Source organism: Cryptotermes secundus, unplaced genomic scaffold (genome assembly GCF_002891405.2).
Source record: "Cryptotermes secundus unplaced genomic scaffold, Csec_1.0 scaffold631, whole genome shotgun sequence".
NCBI classification, from domain to species: domain Eukaryota; kingdom Metazoa; phylum Arthropoda; class Insecta; order Blattodea; family Kalotermitidae; genus Cryptotermes; species Cryptotermes secundus.
Genome location: NW_019742970.1, coordinates 132,788 through 153,505, shown reverse-complemented (window position 1 = coordinate 153,505; position 20,718 = coordinate 132,788). Strand labels below are relative to the sequence as shown.

At 39.1% G+C, this 20,718-nt stretch overlaps 1 protein-coding gene across 1 annotated transcript in view; it reads right to left on the bottom strand.

Annotated features, from left to right (window-relative positions):
• The window catches only part of LOC111873584 (actin-binding LIM protein 3), a 137,311-nt gene extending 125,633 nt beyond the window's left edge, over window positions 1–11,678 (bottom strand). Inside the window, exon 1 of the mRNA XM_023868414.2 lies at window positions 11,260–11,678. Coding sequence (XP_023724182.1) covers window positions 11,260–11,263 — 4 coding nt within the window. The 5' untranslated portion in view covers window positions 11,264–11,678. The remainder of the gene's footprint in view (window positions 1–11,259) is intronic.
• Window positions 11,679–20,718: the final 9,040 nt, after the last annotated feature.

Genomic DNA, 20,718 nt, shown 5'->3' with positions numbered 1-20,718 from the left:
GCTATGAAGAAACTGAATGTCTCTGAATGGCATACGCGGTTCAAGGAAGGGCGAGATGATGTGTAAAATGACCCAAGTGGGAGGCCAAAAACGCAAAGGACAGATACAGATGTGGAGAGAGTACGAAACTCGGTGCGATCAGATCGAAGATCTGCTGTGAGACCAACAGCAGAACTAAATATGAAAACAGTGAGACGGATGATTTGGGAATGAGAAAATTTTCCGCAAAGATGGTGCCTCGAATCTTGACAGATGACCAGAAACAACCTAGGCTTCACATTTCACCTGTTATTTTACACAATGCAGAGATGTCTGATAGGGTCATTATCGGTGATGAAAAGTGTTTTCAATAAGACCCGGAAACAAAACGCAAGAGCATGCAGTGGAAAACAGAGAATTTACCTCGGCCAAAAAAAAAAAAAAGCACATGTCTCGCTCGCAGTTCAAGGCCATCTTTGTGTGTATCTTCCATCACAAGAGGATAGTTCACTATGAATTCGTTGCACAAAGACAAACCCTTGAATTAGCAGTGTTATTTGGAAGTGCTGACGAGGTTACGGGGATCTGTTCGGAGGAAAAGACCAGAACTCTGGCCTGACAAGTGGACTCTCCACCATGGCAATGCCTCTGCGCATGATCCGTAAGAGTTCGGGAGTTCCTGGCCAAGAAATCCATTACAAATGTTGACCATTCACCATATTCACCTGACTTAGCCCCCTTCGAAAATTAGTAAAATGCCTTGCAGGGACAAAGATTTGCTGACATTCGAAGCAACGTGACAACGTTACGGTGAGGTATTCCGAAAGATGATTTTCAAGATTGTTTCCGGTAGTGACACCATCGTTTCACAAAGCGCACAGCTTCACAAGGAGAGTATTGCGAAGGCGACAGCAGCCACTAGTGCGCAGGTAAGCACAGTTTTCACAGGGTCATTCCGGGAATTAAACTGTCGCACCTTGTATATCAGTAACAGATTACATAACGTGACGTCACAGACACGAACTGGGGGGAACCACGCTGGCAACACTGTGGAGACGTAATTCTGCAGAATGCGATAATTCAGAGGTCACCCGACACGCTGAATTACAGACCTTTATTAGAACCGGTTACAGAAATGGATATTTTCGCTGTTACAACACAAAGGGACCAAAAGTCACGAATAGTCGATATACAGGCCGAAAATATAAGGTTCGGAAGCCGGGAAGAAACGGAAATATCGTTCACGGCAGAGGGAAGAGACCCTTTTGATGGGGGCCACCTTCAGCCTTCCTCAAGTACAAGCGAACCCAGCAAAACGTTAAACTGAAATATAAATATTAACTAACTTCATGGAGCTTAGCGCTTCTTGTGAAGCCGCCAGCTGTGCAGCTACTCAAAGAAATTCCCAACATTTTACAGAACCCGAAGGTTCATAACCGTGTTCAAAAAAAGACTCAACTTATCCCTATCCTGTGCCAGATCAATCCAGTCCATACACCATCCTATCTCTCTAAGATCCATCTTAATATTATCTACCCACCTACGTTTTAGTCTTCCTCTCGCCTTCTGGCGAAATAGAAATAATACGGAGCATATACCGTCAATCTTTCTGAGCGCAACACAGCCCATGAAAGGTGCCATGATGTCTATCAAGTTCACTGTTTAAAGATTAGTCCTGAGACGAAACAAGGGTAAGCGTCAATACGTCGATGATGATTGTGACGATGATGACAAAGAAGATGGAGACGAAAACGATCGTGATGCTGTGTCAGGTGGAAACCATCTTCAGCCTAACATTCTGCTTAGCTTCTTTCACACTAATTTCTGGCTTCTCATTAGTTTCTGCTACTGCCATTGGTTCATTTCAGTCAAGAACTATGACATCCTAAACTTACAGAGTTTCAGTTTATTGTAATAGCGATCTGCACGGGGCTGTTTCCTTACCATACGTACTTCCATTCACCGAGTTCTTGCATACGCAAGTTAACTACGACTTCCACTAACACCACTGCTAGGCCGCGCCACAGCTCAAGCGGTTAGTCGCTGGCTTCCCACCGCGGCGGCCCGGGTTCGATCCCGGGTATGGTCAAGTGGGATTTATGGTGGACAAAGTGGCGCTGGGGTACGTTTTCTCCGAGTACTTCGGTTTCCCCTGCCAATCTTCATTCCGCCAATTGCTCCACAATCACCCTCACCTATCATCTGGGGCTGGTACAGTAGGCAAGAAGTGGCCTCAGTACAAGGGACTTAGTCCCACCCCACTAGCAATAAAAAAATGTATTCCATCTGCTGTCAGGTCTCTCTAGACGTCCTTCCCACTAGCAATAAAAAAAAACACTACCGCTACACCAATACTGTTTCCCGTGTCTTCCCTTTTCTCTCCAATTAACATTAACATACAAGTGAAACATCTTCGATTATATTTGGGGGAGAAGAAAAACTATTCTGTCCTCTATATACAAAAAAACTCCGTGGTTCTAGTCCGCAAGCAAACTATACCGACCGAGTAAACGCCGCTTGTCGGAGAAATTAGTGCCAACTTTAGCGGATAGAGAGTGTCACGTGGTCGGCGCAAGGGATTCCCACGGCCGTTAATCCATTCAAGTAGTTCCTCAATTATGCTCACGAGGCTGAGTGGAACCCGTTGCAGGCACTCTACTTCTCAGAAAATCTGGTAGCGCCGGGAATCGAAGCCGGGACCTGTGACCACTAGACAACTCTTTCTATACCTATTAAAATATAATGTTGCCATAGAATTCACGAGATGAAACACCGACTGTGGTTGATCTGAAATCTAAACGGAATCTCGGAAGCCGTAAAGATACAACCCCAAACTCAAATCTATAATTTCGAGGCCCTGATTAAAATAACTTCCTCCGTCTTCATGGTCGCAGAATAAACCAAACAAAAACAGCGAGTCGAGGGCAGAAAACTTACTTTTTTTGTTGTTCCTACTGGTCCTCTCTGGGCTCCTCGCGCCTACATCTGAACTACATGAACTATACAAATGCGCTGAATAACTTCTAGCAGACTACACGGCGTCGGACCCCAGAAATCAGTATTCTTCATAGTTACCGCCGTCAGAAGCTCAAATCCAGCAATGTACTAGAGTAATCATGAGCGCCAGCCACAGTCGATACATGGCATTCAACCACTGCAGTAGGAGTCCAATCGAATCGTAAAGTTCTTCTGCCTGTGTCGAGATTATGTGCCTGATGAAATGTAATCCGGAATCGACGTAGCATTCCGACATCTGCCTGGTGAAACTGAGCAGAACCACGCAAGCCCTCAAGGCAGCCGCAGGGCCGACCGAAATTCAAGCCGAGACCCTCCCGAATGCAAGTCTAATTAGTTGCCGCTACACTAACCTGTTCGTTGTACAAACATAACAGCTGTTTCTTAGAATATGTACTGAAACGTTTGCATCTTTTAAATAAGTTTCAAAACACCCCGAAACTTAAATCCCTGATAACACTGCTCAGTTGCCTTTTTCGCGGCTTTCCTCAGTCTCTCCTGAAACAAACTTGCTCGAGCAGGTTATTTTCGAATCATTCTTCATTTACCATTCAAATTCCACACATATCTCATTCGACATAACATAACCTCCTCAGCTGATACAGCACTGTTAACAAGTCTAGTACCGCACGTGATTAAAACGGGGAATAGCGACCAGGCTTTTGGCACCCACTTCTTTAGGCCTGCAGGAAAACATAGGTTTCTTAGATTTGAAAGCCTCTTCTCTCTTGTTCAGCGTGAACCGGGAAGATAATTGTGAATGATGAATTCAGAAGGCCACCAGGAATTGGTCATGGGCTATTTTACGGCATCTCTCCAGGATATTCCCGTAGGGTCTGAGCAAAATCATGAATAGCTACCGGCAAATTCTGCCTCTGTGCTAAGAGCGACACCTACCGAGAGCCTTAGCTACTGAAAGTGCTACACATTTCGCAGCAACGTTCAGTATAAACTACTGAAACCTCGTTTCCAGTATCTGGCAACGAAAATCCCAGTACTATTAAAAACAAAGTAAAGTTATTCCTATACTTAATTAAGCACCACACCGAGACCAGGACCCGTCTCTTAGTACTTGAAAACAGAGGTGGCGTATTTAGATGCAACCTGACATAGACGTCATAATGAACTCGGGACCTGAGATCTGCCACTACTCGTAGTGACGTGTCGGAATACTCAAAATATCCCCGTTTTTATTGTTCTCCCGCTTCCTGGAGCAATAACCTCTTTCACTACTATGCAGCGTGTTTTCTTTTTGAAAAACACCTTCAAGCAACATAACAATGATGAATGGTACGTCTCTCAAAGAGACGACACACTGTAGGCAGCTTATCTGGTCGAATGCCAGTAAGCAACCGTCGTCACATCAGTTATGGGAGTTAATTTAAGAATTTGTTCGCTCCAAGTCTCTCGAAAGCCTTTTATAAATGTGGGGCAGGCAGAAAACAGATTCATCATCACAAAGGGACGCATACTCATTTCCATGAAGACGATATTGTGTTCGGTTTTAAGTATGAGGAAGTGTTAATTATTGGGAACTGTTATTCAAAGGCAAACTGCAATTCTAGGGGGGGGGTTAAGCTTTGGGAATAATTCCATAACTGTGACAAAAAAGCAATCGGAAGGCAATGCTAAGCCAGCCGTACTCAAACACTACCCCACGATTAATTCTGTGCAGCAACAGAGGACGCTTTGGGGCTTCGGTCTAACAGATTCCTGGGTTTCCGAGGATGCTGTCATTCTGTGTGCATCTCCTACTGTCGACTTGCAAGCATTCAAATTACACCCACAAACCCATAAGGATTATGAGCCGGGATGGCGTAGTCGGTACAGCGACAGGCTACGGGCTGGACAACCGTGGGGTCGGGGTTCGATCCCGGTATGGTAAGGAATTTTCTTCTCCACGTCAGCCAGACCGGCTCTGGGGTCCACCCAGCCTTCTGTCCAATGGGTACCGGGGGTAAAGCGACCGGGGCGTGAAGCTGACCACTCACCTCCAAATATTGAGATTATTTGTAAGACCTAGACACAGATCTGTGAAGGAAATGCGCTGTTCTGCACAGTGTCAGACCAGCGCTGGAACACAATGGACACTAGGGGCCTTTTACCCACGAGTTAAGGGGCTGGGGCATAAAGACACCCACCCATCTCCATCGCAATCGTTGACACGAGGCATTCATTCTTCTTTGTTTGTTTCGTTCTTTCTTTCTTTCTTTCTTTGGTCACTTCGTAGTTCTGTTTCTTCCTTTCTCTTTCTGTGAATAACATTTGTCATTTTCCCCACTTTGACTTCTCGCCTAGAAAAGCAGAGATAAAGTTCCTGTTAAGCACCATGCCATGACGACGTATTGTGGAAGAGGGAATATAGCTCCACGCATACTTAACCTTGAGCGTAGTTGGTTGAGGCATTGTGCTACAAGCCGGAAGGTCACGGGCTCGAGTCCCGATGAGGTGGACTTTTTCAGTTTACCTAATCCTTCCAGCCGAACTATGGCCCTGTGGTCGATTCATCCTCTAACAGAAATGAGTACCAGGAATATTCTTGGGGGTAAAGAGCGACCGGTGCGTAAGGCTAACAACCTCACCGCGATCTGTGAGCAGACTGTCTAGAAAATGTGGGAGCCTCACCCCACAGGCCTCCACGGCCTGTTACAGGAATGGCTATATTTTTGTGTTCCAGTGCACAGAGCCACAACTTCAGGGAAATCATCACCACTGCCGTCTTCCAAGGATCAGGCCATGCTCGGTCTGTTTCATCCTCTTGAACGGTGTGTTGGTCCCTCCGTCTGTCTGGTTTCCCTTCTCTTTAGGAATCCGAGTATAACGTTCTTTACGAGACTGGGTTACCAGCCCAGTACTAAACACCCACCCTGGAGGGCCCAGTCTAGTAAAAAATCATTAAACAACTTTGATGGCTGTTTGCAGGCGTATTGTCTAGCTACCCCACCCCCTTTGGAGAAAATCAGGGTGATGACTAATAACAGGCATGTAAAAACTGGGTGCCGTGGGCTGTGAAGAAAGTGTGGATAACATTCTTGGGCCACTAAATACACTGTTGTCATCACTTTTAAGAAAGGGATCTTGCCACCCGTTTTGGCTTTTTTTTTTAAACCGTTCTGTTCCTAGTTACTATAGGATTCTGACGATGGTGTCCAAAAACCCAACATATCAGTGCGTTCTGTTCCTTCTTTGTCTTGTTAAAATTAACAATGTGTTCTGAGGTGTCCATACTGTTGTTTCGGGTAATAAAACTTCAGATTACAGATTTTCTGACTACATTTGCACACCCAAGCACCCAATTAAAGTGTTGGTGGGAAACTTGGGCGTTCAAAACTAAGAGGCAAACCTGGAAACATCTTGGAAGTAAAATATGAGTTGCATCCACCTACTTACTTAATCATGGAGCTGAGCCCTTCTGGAGGAGCAGACAAGTCTGCAGCTACTCAAGAATTTCCCAGCATTTTATGGAACCTGAAGGTTAATTACCATGTTCACAAGTACCCTCCACTGGTCCCTATCCTGAGCCAGATCAATCCACTCAATATCATCCCATCCTATCTCTCTGAGATCCCTTTTAATATTGTCCACCGACCTACGCCTTGGTCTTCCCAGTAGTCTCTTTCCTTCTGGCTTTCCCACCAATATCATATACACATTCCTCGTCTCCCCGATTCGTGCTACGTGCCCTGCCCACCTGATCCTCCTTGACTTGATCATTCTAATTATACTTGGAGAAGAGTACAAGTTATGAAGCTCCTCATTATGCAGTTTTCTCCAACCTCCTGTAACTTCATCTCTCTTCGGTCCAAATATTCTCAACACCCTGTTCTCAAACACCCTCGGTCTATGTTCCTCCCTTAATGTCAGAGACCAAGTTTCACACCCATACAGAACCACAAGCAAAATTATAGTTTTGTAGATTCTAATTTTTATGTTTTTGGACAGCAGATGAGAAGACAGAAGGTTCTGGACTGAATGGTAGCAAGCATTACCAGAGTTCAGTCTCCTCTTAATTTCCTCCCGAATCAGGTTTTGATCTGTTATCGTTGTTCCCAAATATCTGAATTATGCCACATTTTCAAAACATCTGTTTCCTATCTTTATATCATGATTTTGCCCTGCATTTTGGTGATGAGACAGCAACATATACTTAGTTTCCTCAGTGTTTACTTCAAGACCAATCTCTTTACTTTATTCAATTAAAGTTTGTGTGTTTTCCTTTATGGTATCTATGTTATCTCCCAGTAGATTCACATCATCAGCATATACCAACAGCTGATGTGTCCCATTTAATTTCAGTCCCACCTGGTTTCCCTGGACCTTCCTAATGGCATATTCTAAAGCAAAGTTGAAAAGGAAGCATCCACCAACATTTCACTAGTCTGTCATAATCATACAGGTGGAGGAGGAAATGCTATTATTCTGTTTAAAACATATCCGAGGTGACATCATCATCAGATGGTGACAGAAATCATTGCCCAATCATTACAATAATACCAGATCCTATTTTCAACATACAGTAGCAACCAAAATCATCATACTGGAGACCACAATGAACACACAGTACCTTTCTTCTGTAAGGTTACTCAAGATGCGACATGACTTCAAAGATGTTCCAAAGTACAGGTGTCCCTCACTCTACAAACTTTTGCTACAATGAATTGTGTTAATTTGTACCTATTTTCACTCAACAAACTTCATCTCACTATAACAAACAACTTATGTTCATAAATTTGGTGACTTTCACATGTAAAGTAATGTGAATGTCGTTTCTGATTTACAAATTTTCACCTTACAAACAGTTTTCATGGAGTATATATATATACTATATACTATATACAGACAGATAAAGACATGTATAACAAGACTTGAAGGCGTGAGGTTTAACACTGCACACTTTCAGGTTACCACAGCAACAAACTGGTAACACGACTGCATGATCACACTCATAAGCGGGTCACAAAAGGACAAAAGACTTTCATTTCAGTATTCTGTGTCTATCCTTCAAGCACTAATAACATTTTATGTTGATATCCAAAGCACAGAATACTATATATCGAAGACAGTTTATGATTGACTATTTATGTGTGTTATTTTTGGGAAGTGGCAGTAATCAATGCATCAATTTGTAACTTGTAAGACTAGAAAATAATATAGTTTCAAGCAGGGGAGGTTAATAGCATGAAGGCTTATATAGCAAGTGATGAGACTTCTAAGCAAATTCTCAGTGGGTGTTACACTAGTACAGCACAATACAGTACATTTGACATTACAGTAACCATCAGAACAGTTACAACGAATGAAACTGAAGGGATGTGGCACCATGCAGTCTCATAGAAGTTTACTGACATCTGGAGGAACAAACTGCACCCATCTTCACTGCTGAAGAGAAACTCCAGCAAGCAGCAACACCCAACTACAGTTACTTATCCTGCTTACTTTGCTTACCCTTCAATCTCAAAGACAGAGGCAACATGTTCCTAAAAAACGCTGGCAAAATTCTATAAGAGTATACAGATGGCACTCCATATACTGGCCACCATAAGAACCGCACATCTCAGTTGAAAATGAAATTATACAGCCATGTTCTGTACATTTTTATAATTCTCCGATAAGTTGTGTTGAGTAGTTCATGTTTAAGACTCTGAAACAATAAATAAAACCCAAATTTTGTGATAGGATAGGAGAGCTAGGTGGGTTACAGGGGTTCCTCAAAGTTCCAAAAACTGGAAATAAAACATACTGAATGCTTTCCCATTCCATACATGTGAGAATGATGGCATGGATCTACACAATCAAAACTCTTCTTTTCTCTGTCTGCTTTACGGAAAACGAGTTCCATGTTGAAACTGAAAGTTACAGACACAGAAACCTGCTCAACAAGTTCACAAGGACATAAAAGTGAAACTTATTCAAACGACCTTACATGATAGCTTCTTTAATGAGTAGCTTATCGGTGATTTTCAAGATGCATTATTGTTTAAAACGAGAGAGAGAGAGAGAGAAGGAAATGGCGGGGGAGGAAGGAAGCAAAGTCACACGATAAAAGTTCTTATTCAGTCGCTAAGTCAGTAGCATAGAACGTTCTGAGCAATGTAATTCTTAACTCATACTGCTGCACAGCAGTGAAAATTGCTCTTCAGAACTAGACAGATGCTCCATATCAGCATACAAGTCCACAAGAATGTCCAACATGTATTATGTGAGGGAGAGTCGGTAAATAGGTTACAAATGGAAGTAAAATGGCTGTAATAAGTTTTCTTTGTGCATCACTATGTAGCAGCACAGTCCAGCTTCATGACTGTTTACGTAGAAGATACACATGTGAACGTTCAGGGGCTGGTTTCAGTAGTCAAAATGGTGACTGTACTTCACAGTGCAATACTGAAAAGCATCATTCTGTTGTGCATTTTTGCGGGCAAAAGGTCTCAAGGCAAGGGATATTCACAGATAAATGTGTCCTGTTTATGTAAGGGAGTTTACAACTGGGCCGAGAAATTCTCTCAAGGATATTCAACATTGAACATATGTGCAGAACTGGCTGCGACAACAGACAAAACACTTCTGTTCTGCGGATTCTGACTCACTGGTAAAGCAATGGGCCAAGTGTATCAATGTTGGTGGAGAGTATGTCGAGAAATAAATTTTCTTTCTGGTTCAAATATCACATGTTTTATGTTTTCCATCAATTTGTGACCTATTTAGTGACCCTCCCTCATATAAATAAAATTATTAGAATGCAAGTTCACAAATTTGTTTGATAATCTTGACATCTTGGTGGGCTGGAAATGGTTTTGCTATATAGAAACAGGAGCTTTCTCGCAAAAAAAAAAAAGAAAGAAAAAAAAACCCCCGAACTGCAGGACCACCTTCCAAATAAATATAATTTTTTTTTTCAGAGGAAATATAACTTATCAAATGATGCAACCGTTAATATGACTCCAGTTCAACGCGTAATCAACCTCAGTACTAAAAGTCCCATCTAAAAAAGAATTCTACTGAGGTAATTAATAATCAGGGTATCATCACAAAAACAGAGCCAAAGCACAATCTTCATTCTCCTCTCTTTTGCCTGAAACTTTTAAATGAATCTCCGTGGGACTTAACACAATTAGAGAAATTCAGGATATAACTTGTGCACTTATCATGAATTAATTTTAATTTTGCAAAATTCAGTCCAAATACATACTGGAAGATAATTTGCAAGCTAGCCACAAATCATTTGGGCACTCCAACAGAAGACAAGACAACCTCATGCAAACTTTTCCTGTATGTTTGTATACGTAACACTATCAAAATGGACACAGGCAAACAATCACAAAAATAGCAACCAATCCTCATATTAGCAGAGGCTGGAAATGTTCACATTCATGCCCTATGTTCCCTCACAGAAACAGAGCAAACATAATATCTTCTGTGAACGGTGCCTCAGGAATGTATGAGATGCACGCAGCACAGATTTCATCTAATTTCTCTTCACTGCATCCTCAGAATTTTGATTAGGTTATATTTTTATCCAATAAAGACTTTGCATCTAAATTTATTTTATCACTGTGTGAATACTTCCTTTTATTTTTACAACCGAACATCCTGAAATTCATACCCGAATTTTTCCCACTTTTCACACAGGTAAGATGCAATAACACTTATTTCAACGTGAAACTGTCACATGGCATTCCAACATAAAAATTATTGCGACTGAATATTTAATACAGTACAGTGCAATGTCATTATGGTTGGCATGCACATGATACATAAGCTGACTTCATGGACACTAATCTGACTTATTGGGGTGATACCGAAAAGTAATTGTAATGTGCTCTGCTTGTTCGCCTCCAGACTACAGCCTGAGCCCGAAAGCGCGCGGGGAGAGTTCACGCGATTGTTGTCTCCCTCCCGCCGAACCGACAGAACGATTTGCGGCACGCTCTCATATTATCTCCCTGAATTTAACTTCTGCGTGGGGTGAGTTGAAAATAAACATATCAGGAACGATTCACTTCATACCTGAATAACAAATCATTTGACAGATTCGCTTAGCAGAAGGGGGAGGGATCAAAATAAGTTATGAATAATTAAAAAACCGCGAAACACTTTAACTGCATACGGACGAAATTAACTGAGAACATATTACACAATAACACACACAAAGTTACTGTTTAAAATGTTATATAAGCACATCAATTACAGGTAAAGCAGGAAAAGCAGTATGTCACGGACTTCTTAAAACTTTTCCTTGTAACCCTAAACACCGGCGCGAAAACTTACCCATATTCTTGCTAAGGCAGAATTCCTCGTCAGCTTGAAATTGTATAAGTAGCACGACTGTGTCACCTGAAGTTCATATTAACTCAGTAAAATGTACTATCATTAACAGCACGCACAAGAACACAAAATAGCCACACAAATGACTATTTCCCAACCACCACTACCATTACCAGAGACAGGGCGAGTTCAATGTTGGGGGAGGGGCGAATCTTGTCTCTGCTTCCCACGGATCCCTTGATCAGAGAACTCACGACCTCAGTAGCTACAAAACTGCATCGCGTTCCTTAAATAATTATATGTGTACGGCAAAAAATAAGAGCCAGCTACCTGCCTTATCTTACTACACGTGAATGAGTTACGTAAACTTATCTTCCAATTATAGCATACTCATTCAAATACGAACGAATATTGTCAGACGTGCCATCTGATGTCACACACACTTACAGGCACATGCCCCGCTATCTGTAAGATGTACCCAATACTACTATACACAATGCATCATTCTGCCATCTAGTATGACATTCTTAAATTACATAGCCTTTGCTGCAAAATTTGTCATTTCAATATAAAATTTTTAAATTTTGAAGATACTGTTTGTTTCCTAGACCATACACCTCTTATTCTTAACAATTCTTCATCAGCTATTAGATTCCATGAACTTCAATGTGATTGACATCACATACCTAATTTCTGCAACATCCATTTAATCAGTCAAGAAATTCCAAGCTATTGTGGAACCTTAAGGTCCACAACTTTACCACTGGCCCCCATACAGAACAAGGTGACTCAAGACATACATCATTAATCTTCAGGCACATGGATAAATAAGACAAATCCTCTATTGACATAATTAAAATTTCATTCAACACACATTTAGATTTCCAAATCTTTCTCCATTTACAATGAGAATATATTTCTTTCATGCTGACACACATAACCCTTCAGCATCATTCCAGTACAACTTATTATCACCGTTAATTACTAAGGAGCATTGTTTTCTGTGTTGTAATGCCACGCATTTGCCACAGTGAGAATGCCAAATCCAGCAATCCTGCAATAAATATTATCTCTTACCCACACTGGAATATTTTCCTTCCATCAATACCTAAGTCTTCCAAGTAATTTCTTCCTTGCATTGAAACATATAACACATTTAGAGATTAATATTCTGTTACTATTCATACACAAGTGATTTCTTTCTGTCTGAAGTTGGCTTCATCTATTTTGGTAAGAAAGAGAAACTGCTGTTATGACATACCTGAAGAACAAATAACAAGCATGGTGGGACAGAAATTTAGACACTGCAGAAACATGGAAAGTGAACAACATTCATTTATTCAGATTATTCTATGGTTTGGTGGCAATAAAATTGTTGTACGGAGACTACTGTGCTTGCTTTGGTCTTCTGATGTAGGATATGAAGCCCTCCAGACAGTCATGGTCTAAAAAACAGCACAGCAAGAGAAGTGCCAGAAATATGCTTTAAAAAATTCACAAAATCTTCAATATGAAACTGAAATAAGTCTTATGAATAATGAAATATATTACAGAAGTGTTCAAAGTGTTTGTCTGTGGGTATTTAATGGCAGCGCCACTAGCTAGAAAATATAGCATCAAACAGTAGGACAACAGTGTGCCAATTATGCCACAACCATTTCCTTCGAAATTCTAATTCATCATTCTTCAGCCATCTTGCCATCCATTGCTGTATAGGTTAGCACTGACAGTAAAGTACAAAAAAAAATATATATTTTACATAGCTTGTAAGCAGGATGGTTCTTTGCTATCACAATGGCTTGGGTAGGCACAGTTTGTTTTGTGGCAGGCAGAATTTAAGACTGATGAACTCAGCCAACATCTGTTAACCTATATAAGTAGATTTTCAACCATTAGTTATGTGCCGTTAAATAAGGATGTCTGAAAGTAATTTGGGGAGCTAAAGGATGGACAGACGTTCCATAAGGAGTGACAGGAATGAGGAATGCTGAGATATCCTGTAACCAAATAAATCCATGATTAGGTCTGAAATGAAATACTAACAATACATTTGTTTTTTTATGTTTTATTTTTCTCCAACAACTCCATTATGATACTCTTTTTCAGTCTATTAACAAATAAATTACTTATATTTATTTGTAATATTATAACATTCCATTACTCCTTGCATATAAGTTACAATACCAGCATGTTTGCAAGAGCTTTCATTCAGGCATGATGTCAACTGTATATGATTAAGGAGAAACAGTAGTCTATTGAATATCTAGGCATGGTGTCACTTCCTCTACAACAGAGAAACACAAGAGCACACAAAATGTATCAATCCTCTCGCCAATTTATTTTAATTTAAAGAAGATGAAATCAGACATGATCTAATAAACCAACTAATCACCTCTCAGAATTAACCTTTTCTAAAATTCTCACAAGTGATTGGGGGGCTGGCCATGGCTGACACTGGGGGTAAATGTTGGTAATCGCCATGTACACAGTATTACATTTTAATGTATTTTTATCCAGTGCTCAATACGTTGTAGCTATTGTTCTGAATACATGTAGGAATAAATTCATGAGCCTATAATGTAATGATTGGCCGCGCCATAGCTCAAGTGGTTCATCGCTGGCTTCCCACCATGGCGGCCCGGGTTCGATAAAGTGGGATTTGTGGTGGACAGAGTGGTGCTGGGGCAGGTTTTCTCTGAGTACTTCGGTTTCCCCTGCCAATCTTCATTCCACCAGTTGCTCCACAATCACCCTCACCTCTCATCTGGGGTTGGTACAATAGGCCAGAAGTGACCGCAGTAGAAGGGACTTAGTCCCACTCCACTTGCGATTAAAAAAAAAAAAAAAAAGATAATGATTCCTATTAATATGTGCGAGTCCTTCGGCTGGGATCGTTGCCTAATTTGGAGCATCCACGTAGTTCTAAAAGCCATTTCCAGCCCTGAAGCAACCCATATAACATCCAAAGTGAGGGAATACAGATGTGAAAACATGCATAAAACTAAATGTGGTTTGAACCTGTACCTGAACCAGAGGAAATCAAAAGCTTTATGGGCCACGATCTCAGTGCCCAGAACTACCTCGGTAAAGTAACTGAAGGAATTCACACCTTGAAGCAGTTTCTGTCTTGTGACTTTGCTTCAGCCCACATACAAAATTACATAGTGCAACACAAACGATACTCCCGCCAGATATTGTATATATGTGTCTGTAGAATACCTTCCACTACAATTCTCTGAAGGTGTGTGATGATTGCTGATTTAATACAAAATCACTATGCTGGACACTGTACACTGTCTGGTGTGTACTTCACATTTTGGAAGCTGGACCTGTTTCTCCCATCAAGCATAAGGGTAGAAAAGGGTCCAACTCACTCTGGCCTGTTAGGATGACAATCAGCTCCTTCTAATGGGCCCAGCCGAGTACAGTACTGTTCCACCTAACAAATAACAACAGAAATAGATCCAGTTTCGAAAATGTTGTTTATGTTAACTATACCAGACAATCATCAATGTCCAACATAATATTCTTACAACCAGTTGATAACTACACAAATCTGAATAAAATCTCCATTTAAACTGGTAAGCACTGAACATGTTAAGAATGAAATCAATCAATGAACAATTTTTCTCATATATTCACTGTATTTAATCTTGTAAAAAAATGAGCCAACATTTAATTCCATGCATTTGTTAATGCAACACTTGATGGAGATGAATGGTGAGCTTCATGCCTCAGCCACTTTGCTTCTGAGGAAAGAGCTTCAGGTACTCATTGGACAGAAGATTGCATGGGCCGCAGAACGAATCTGGATGCCAAAGAGACAAGTAAAATCTCATCCCCGCCTGGAATTGAACTCCAGGTCCTCAGTCATCCAGTCGGCAGCCTAATGACTATACTGACTGAGCTACAAATTAAATGATAAATATAAAATAAAAATTTATGTTGCAATATTTATCTCCTTATGACAAGCCTTTTATGAAGAAACAAAAAATGCTGTGAAAATTGATGTTTAATAATTTCACATCTGCAGACATTAGGAACACTCTCCTCTACACACTTTTCGATCTAATAAGCAAATGGCAATTCAGAAGAAACGCCATTTTGTTGGAGAAATAAAATGTTGAGGGAAAATAAACTACTATTATATAATATTATGGGCGGAAATGAGCCATCAATTGTAAAGTGATGTTAATACCTGTATTTATTTCCACAGTACAAAATGAGAATACTAAACAACTGGTATTTGAAAAAAAAAAACAGATTTAAAGATAAAAATATGTCAAATATGTGAAGGGAAGAAATTCTGCATTTATGCCCCTGTACTGACAACTGAATGAAATGATCTAGCCCACAGCTGACTTCCATATTTCTTATCAACAACACTGAAGGAGGAATTAAGTAGAGTTTAAAATGGTTAATTTTTACAGAGGGCCCAAGAATAGGATATTGGTGAGAGGATTAACAGCAGATTAATTAATCCCCACAATCCTGTGTGAAACTTACAAGAGGGTTGTGTTCATGGAGTTAACAAACGTTCAAAGAGAAATTATAACATTAAGAAATGAAGGGGGTATCATGCCTGACAGCAAGCACCATATTGGCCATAATCGTATCTAGCTGACACAACTTTTCAGGATTTTATGACAATACACTAAATTTGCTTCCTTAGTAAACATATTACATTTTTATAGTATCTTTTTCACAACAATTTAAATGTTGATGGCTGAGATCAAGTTTTAAAAATATGTTCCATTTTAAATATTCTGCTTGTTGTAGAGCAGTGAAAATGTTTGACGGCCTTCCAGCAGTGCAATTAACTGTTACAGTGAATCCCATAAAGCAATGAGAGACTAAGAACAGAAGTCACACCAGATCTTGTGTTTACATTTTAAGTACAGATGCTGTTTCATTCAATATATGTCCAAATACTCCCTAGGCACCCTATGTTTCATCGAAAGCTTTAAAGAGGAAAGAGCCCACATACACAGGGCCTGAACTAGGAAGACAGGGCCAACATAATTTGAAGTCCCATTACGTTCACTATCCTGTATGGAGTTTTACATTACCAACAGGACTTTTTCCAAAAAATACAATGTCTCTCAGGCTTACAAGCTGCTCATTATGCTGACATGTAACAATTACAACCTCGACTTCACTATACAGCTAAAGTAATCAATCAAGAGCTAATATTTTTTAATAAATAATCAATTACAAACAACGCTGAATTTGAGGTTCTCACAGCAATGACTATGAAAAGCACTGCCATCTGGGATTTGTCAACATGTAGGCCAGTAGAAGTCTGATGATTTGGAGGAATATACTACTTACATCTTCAGGGTAGAAGAGAAGTCAAGCAACAAGAAGAAATAAGCAGTAAACAGAGCACTCTGCTTGATGTTCTTCTCGCTGGGTTTATTATTCTGTCCTGAAGATGGAGGCAGTACATTTCTCTGGAACACTGAATTTCTATCAGACAAACAGCATCACATCCCAATTATGAATAGTATAGAATTAATTTGGCATTTGTAAGGAAAGTTTAGCTTTAAATTTTATAAGCATTAGTTGACACAAATCACAGAATCTATATACTGATATTAACAATTTCATAATGGACTGAAAAAGAAAAGTATTATAAAGATTTATTTTTTACTAATATCTCAAATTAACAAATTTCTGTTATACGAATTGCACAACAATAATATTTTTGCTTCAATCTGTTTCAAGACATCCATTAGTTTCAAATTTAAAATATTTTTATTATTCATGCTGCAATAAATTATTACTTCATGACAAATGAATTTTCAAAATTTGAGATTCTCATATTTGCGACCATTAATACAATGCCACTTCTACTGGATTTTATCACTGTTTAATCTGTTAAGTAATTAAACTTATATAGTAAATAATTAATGTCTGTAAAAATAATGCATAATTTTAAAGTATTTCCCTTAAAAAAAGAAAAGTGTTATGTAACAAATTATAAATAATCATATTCCAGAAAAAAACAAACTTCAAAAGAGTAAAATAACAATTGAATCCAATGTTTAGAGTGCTTAACAGGAACATTTCTTGTGAATTCACCTGCCAATCAGGACTTGTACATACAGACATTTGAAAGTTATGAATGTCTGGTACATTTCATTGAAGAAAGTGCACATTTTTCTCCTACTAGACTAGAGAACAGAAAAAAGCTCAGTGTAGAGTACCACCAACATTTTCATAGCCATTTCAACTATTTCCTCATTCATTCTCTTAGCTCATATTCTGAACCTCGAAGCTAGGATATTCTAAACAATGCTCAGTTTAAATTGCATGAACACACACACACATATATATTTCATGTATTGAAGGACATTCTTTTCAAAGACTTTGTACACACATGTAAACCCAAAACAAAAACCAATCAGTCCTGATATATGCCTATGACTGCAGACATTTTTAAAACATTACCTAAGAGCCCTGAATAAAAGTCCAGATGTTTAGAAGGATTTCAGGCACTAAACTTTAGATTGAAATTGTATTTCACATCTTCTCAAGTTAAATACCCACTGTCATCCTCCCATTTTATGCTACAAAAACTATTCAGTTGACAAAGTGTCAATAAAGGAATCAACAAATGAACAAATTAAAGAAGTAACCTTTAATAAAACAAACATTATGCCTTCTTTACATTAAAGTGGACCTATACAAAATGTTCCCACTTGTCACTGGCTCTACACAGGACATAAAATATTACAATATAGTTGGGTAAATTTAACAATTTTAATAACAGCAGCTCTTACTGTATACAACTAACTCACTCCCTTCCTGAGAAGCTAAGAGTTGCTCAGTTCACCAAAAAATTCCCAGCACTTATGTAACCTGAAGGTTCATTACTGTGTTCCCATAACACTGCCACTGGTCCCTGTACACAGACAGATAAATTCAGTCTACATCCACCAATTCTACTTCTTTAAAAACCATTTGAACATTATTCTCCCATCAACACCTAGGTCTTACTGTATCTACTCTTCATGTTTTCCAGCCAACGATCTGTACAAACTTGCCTTCTCTCCCATGTGTTCTATACACCACAGCCCTGGTCATCAATTTGATAATTCTAATCATACTTGTTGAGGAATGCAAATTATAAAACTCATTGCGCCATGTTCTATAGCCTAGGGTTACTTCATCATTATTAGGCCCAAACGTTCTCCTCAGCGTCCTGTACTTAACTGAAATAAATCTAATTTTACTTCACATTCAATCTCAAAGTACAATAATTCGGTAATGCAACAGTTTCAGTTATTTGAATTACACCAGGGAAAACGTAAATACTTCTACATGCTTTTTCAAATATATTCCATAACATTTCAATGCTGCCTTTGAAATCTAGCCACAAAGCTCTTACAGACCATTTCATGCAACCTTGTTTTGCGTTGGTGGTACCCTCTGCATAACTATCATCACAATGACACATCAGTAAGTTTGCTTCATCATTCCTCATTTTCACCCAGTGCTACAGTGATCCATGTGCTGTAATAAGACTGGGTAACAAACTAATATTTTACAGTCCCAAAGATAATGTACCTTCCTCTATCTGACAAAAGTAACAAAATTTTCAGTTTCGTTGTTATGTCTTCCAGGGTATGATGCTCAGCAATATGGTAGATTATTACCAACATTCCCCCACAACATTCATAACAATCTATCAGACTACACAGCATTACATTCTAAAATGATATCAAGTTTGTGGGGGCCAAGTGCACTGTAGAATTAATCTGGTCAGTAATACGAAAAGAAAAATGTTTCCTCTTGCTGGAAATAAACCTGTCACCTAGCCTATACATAGTCCAGATCAGTACTGCAGGGCATGTGGTACAGAACTTAAAAAGAAAAGAAAAAAAAAAGTGTCACTTCCTAATGCAAATATAGCATTCATGATCTATCTTGTCTACAATAATACACCGTATATGAAACATGTTGAAGGAGCGAACACTTAGATCAATTAAAGGAAACCTCAAGTCTTTGAAGTCTTCCCTTTTTGTTCCAGTAACAAAAATAAAAATTTGCTCAGATCAATTACCAATTCCAAATTCTCTTCCTGAAACCTATCACAAAGATGGCTGAGAGATGCTCGATCAACATTACTGCATAAATACTGATATAGAAATGCACCAAAGTCTTTAAAACTATAAATTTTATGGGAAAAGAACACTACCACCTGACTTTTGCCACATGATAACCTAGCACATTCCAACAAACATGACTACTACTTTGCACACTGTTCATCAACATGAATTTTGTTAAACACAACGATTGGGAAACTAGATCTGTTTGTCATCACCTAAAAGTGAGTACATGTTCCTAATAAGCCCACTATACAGAGCAAGTCTTGACCACCGAACCATTCAACCAATGGAAAATATCCAAAATGATAGTCATGTTTATTAATACAGAATGTCGCCAGCAATATTCTGACTTAGCTTAGCACATTCTATTTAAGACAATTCAAAATATACTAGCATAACTGTTTTCTGGAAAACACAAAGGTCTAAACTGTCTTCAAATTTTCTACATATTCTTTACATGCAGCATTAGGTTATGTTTGTAGAAGGCTGACAGTGTTTCGGGTGTCGATGCAAAAATCATCTTCAGCTCAAAACGAAACACTTGGGAAAACAACTACAGTATGTTCAGGCAATCAAGACAACTGAGAGAGACAACTTCAACTGTACCTCTGACTTACTAAGACACACAGCCAAAGTTCATCTACTCTGTGAATCAGGGTATGTCATACCTTGTGTAGGCTACCTTATGGAAGAAAAGTTCTGTATATGTTTGAATTTCCCACCAAAATATGAATATTGAAAGTGTTAAAAATAAAATCCAGTAAGTTTCTAATGATGATGTAATGAACTATACTGACGATAATGCACCCTCAGTCTGTATCATAAAATATCTGTAGTCACACATCAGGTAAGAGAAACCACATTCCTATACATTTAACTAGTAAAGCTCTGGAATACCAATCTGCCAACTTCTATTAAAAAATCTGTGTTTCTGATACTTAGGAAATCAACGTTAAGAGCAGCAGCAACAAGAAGCAGTGCTTCTGTTTACGTATACTGACCACAAGTCAGAGTACAGCTTTCTTTATCCGAATAACTATCTGAATATCAATTATTCAAACATAAGTCTCTCTTCTAAACAAAACGGTTCTTTTGAATTTAAAGTTAAAAAATGTTCACTCTTATTTACTACAGTACATTACAATATGTGTATACACACTGTCAAAAACAGAACACAAAATTGTGCACGTATAGCTCAGTAGTTTATAATTCAATTTCATTAATAGTTGAACAAATTAATATGATGTAAATCCCAAAGCACTTGGTTTGCATTATCAGTGCTCCAGTTAACGTATTACTGTATTCAATTGAATTTAAAATGAGAAATTCATTTTCCCTAACTTAGTAT